The sequence below is a fragment of the Amphibalanus amphitrite genome, unplaced genomic scaffold (assembly GCF_019059575.1).
Source record: "Amphibalanus amphitrite isolate SeventyFive unplaced genomic scaffold, NRLGWU_Aamphi_draft 002669F_arrow, whole genome shotgun sequence".
Classification (NCBI taxonomy): Eukaryota; Metazoa; Arthropoda; class Thecostraca; order Balanomorpha; family Balanidae; genus Amphibalanus; species Amphibalanus amphitrite.
In genome coordinates, this window is record NW_024884066.1 from 16128 (window position 1) to 18482 (window position 2355).

At 45.6% G+C, this 2355-nt stretch overlaps 1 protein-coding gene across 1 annotated transcript; it reads right to left on the reverse strand.

Moving 5' to 3' along the window:
* Window positions 1-773: 773 nt before the first annotated feature.
* On the reverse strand, window positions 774-2024 carry LOC122377246 (larval cuticle protein 65Ag1-like). Its single transcript, XM_043357202.1, has 3 exons — window positions 1923-2024; window positions 1468-1605; window positions 774-1238 (listed from the first exon to the last, which is right to left on the reverse strand). Exons 1-3 carry the CDS (start codon window positions 1929-1931, stop codon window positions 999-1001), a joined length of 387 nt encoding a protein of 128 aa, XP_043213137.1. The 5' UTR covers window positions 1932-2024; the 3' UTR covers window positions 774-998.
* Between the last annotated feature and the right edge of the window lie 331 nt (window positions 2025-2355).

Consider the following 2355-nt stretch of genomic DNA (forward strand, 5'->3'; position numbering starts at 1 on the left):
TCCCCATTGACTTATAATGGTGAGGTCACGAAAATGACCTGACCTCATATGACCTTTAGGAAAAATCCGAGATATACAAGTTGTGGGACTCATAATGGATAATAGATCCTGCAAGTTTCATTTCCCTGTGACACCTTCTCTGGCAGTGAGGGCGTTGCGAAGTTGCGACATCTGAAGACCGTGCAGAGGTTCACTTATGACGTCATAGGTCAGTGACCTGACCTGACTCAAAAATGCAGTTGGTGTCAAAAGATTTGGCTTGAATCAAAGGTTAGGTATGCCAAGTTTCAGCTCTCTATCACCAGCGTGTTCGGAGCTATCGCGAAAAAACCCTATGGGGGGCGCACCCGCCCCCCCCCCCTCGGCCGGCGAGGGTTAATGTATACATAAATTTTATGTATACCCTTTTAGACAGGGAGCAAAATGTTTTTCCTTGCTTTGTGCCCTGAAAGTAAACCGCCGTATTACACTTGTTTCGGTTTCTTATAATACTTTTTTATTGGCAGTTGCTTTTTTTTGTATTTAGCTGTTCTGATAGGAGTGTAAACGCATTTTTGCGTCGTGTGTTGTTCATTACTGTCACGTGTATATCAGCGACTGTTTTCATCTTTCCGGAATGTAGGTTCTCGCACATAATTAGCTGTGCACAACAGCAATGAGACATACCTGTTTGTAGCCTTCCATTGAGCTCGCATAAAGAACTTGCATCATTTATCAAGAAATCGTAAGTTAAATTATGTCAGTACAAGCGTAATGTCACAAAACATCGAGAATATGAAGTAAAATATTATTTGAACATGCAAATGGGCACCACGAACAAACTGCTAACAACAAGCCATCTGAGCAAGGCATACATGTGCGACAATGGAACACTTTGTTCACAACAAGCACATCTTTCTTCAGAATGTGCTGAACGCTTGGTCACACATAATTCACAATAATATCACATAAGATGGTCAAAGGACGATGCTGAACGATGCTCACAATCAAGTGCAGTTTTACTGCTGGGTCTCGGCCCAGAAGAGCTCCGGGTGCTCCTGGCGCAGCTGCGCGTACTCGGGGATCTGGGAAGGAGCCACCGGCAGGAAGTCGGCCTCAGGCTGATAGCCACCCTCGTTGGCCCGGTACGACACCGAGTAGGTGTTGCCGTCGTCGGCGAGGAAGGCGTAGGAGCCCTGGACGTCGATGGATCCCGTCTCGGGCTCCGGGCCGGGCTGAACTCGGCCCTCCTGGTCCGCCTGAAAAGGTGGTAATTGGACGTCAATATTTGTCAAAAAGAACGAGATCACTCATTCTCATTCACCAATTTAGTGTTTTACGTTGGCGTATGAAATCAATACTCTAGCATCGGCCAAACCATACACCGAAAGCATTGCCTCTCGAGGGATACATGAATCATCTGACTGATATTGTAGTATGACGTTTGAAAAGTTCCGATATCTTTATCGGATCCAGGATTCTACGCACCCTCTGTCCGTTGTCCAGCTCGTAAGCGTACTTGTAGTTGCCCTGCTCGTCCTGTTCGAAGGTCTGGCTGATGATGTTGACCTGAGGCTGGTCCTGAGGGGCGGCAACAGCCGCGGCCACAACGGCGAACAGCGCAATCTGAGAACATAACAATTCATTAAATCGTTACATCAGCCCGCATCCGATTTGAGGCTATGAAATACACTCTAAGCTTGGTTTGTAAGAAAAAAAAATTGTTGCTGTTGCCGTTGCAGACATATAAGTAAAACATGAAAAATCGCTTACCCACCGACGCTTACACAATTTTATGGTAGCTGAAGTTTACTGTATATCAAAAAGTGGTAAACGCGTAATTTTACATCTGGGTGTGTCCCATGACCCATGCCCGCTTGCCAGATAATGTAATGCCACTAAGAAACCGATAGATCTCTACCACCGCCAGAGGTGCTACTTACCAGCTTCATGTCTACGGTGAGAGGAGCTGTGGTGTTTTGTCCGAATCGAGAGAGAGACTGTAGCTGCCCCAGTCGAGCGCACCTTTTATACGACCGGCACAACGAGCCCGTCAAGGTCAGACGCGAGACATGGGATGGACTGAGCGAACAATCATGCATAGTTCACTTCACAAGCCATCAGCAGTCAAAAGAGCAAAAAGTACTTGCTACGTTTATCCATTTTCGTATATGTATTTTATTTTTTGAATTGCCAGTCATTTTTATTGATACACTATAAATAGTGCGGTTTCAAGGTAGCATGATATTCTAAGAGCAAGCATTCAGTTGAAGTGTCAACTGAATAGTGTCATATTAGCCGTTTTCACGACGGGCTATCCGGCGAGTGCACCTTATTTGACCAAATCTGCACCTCATCTATTTTACAGCAAATAGC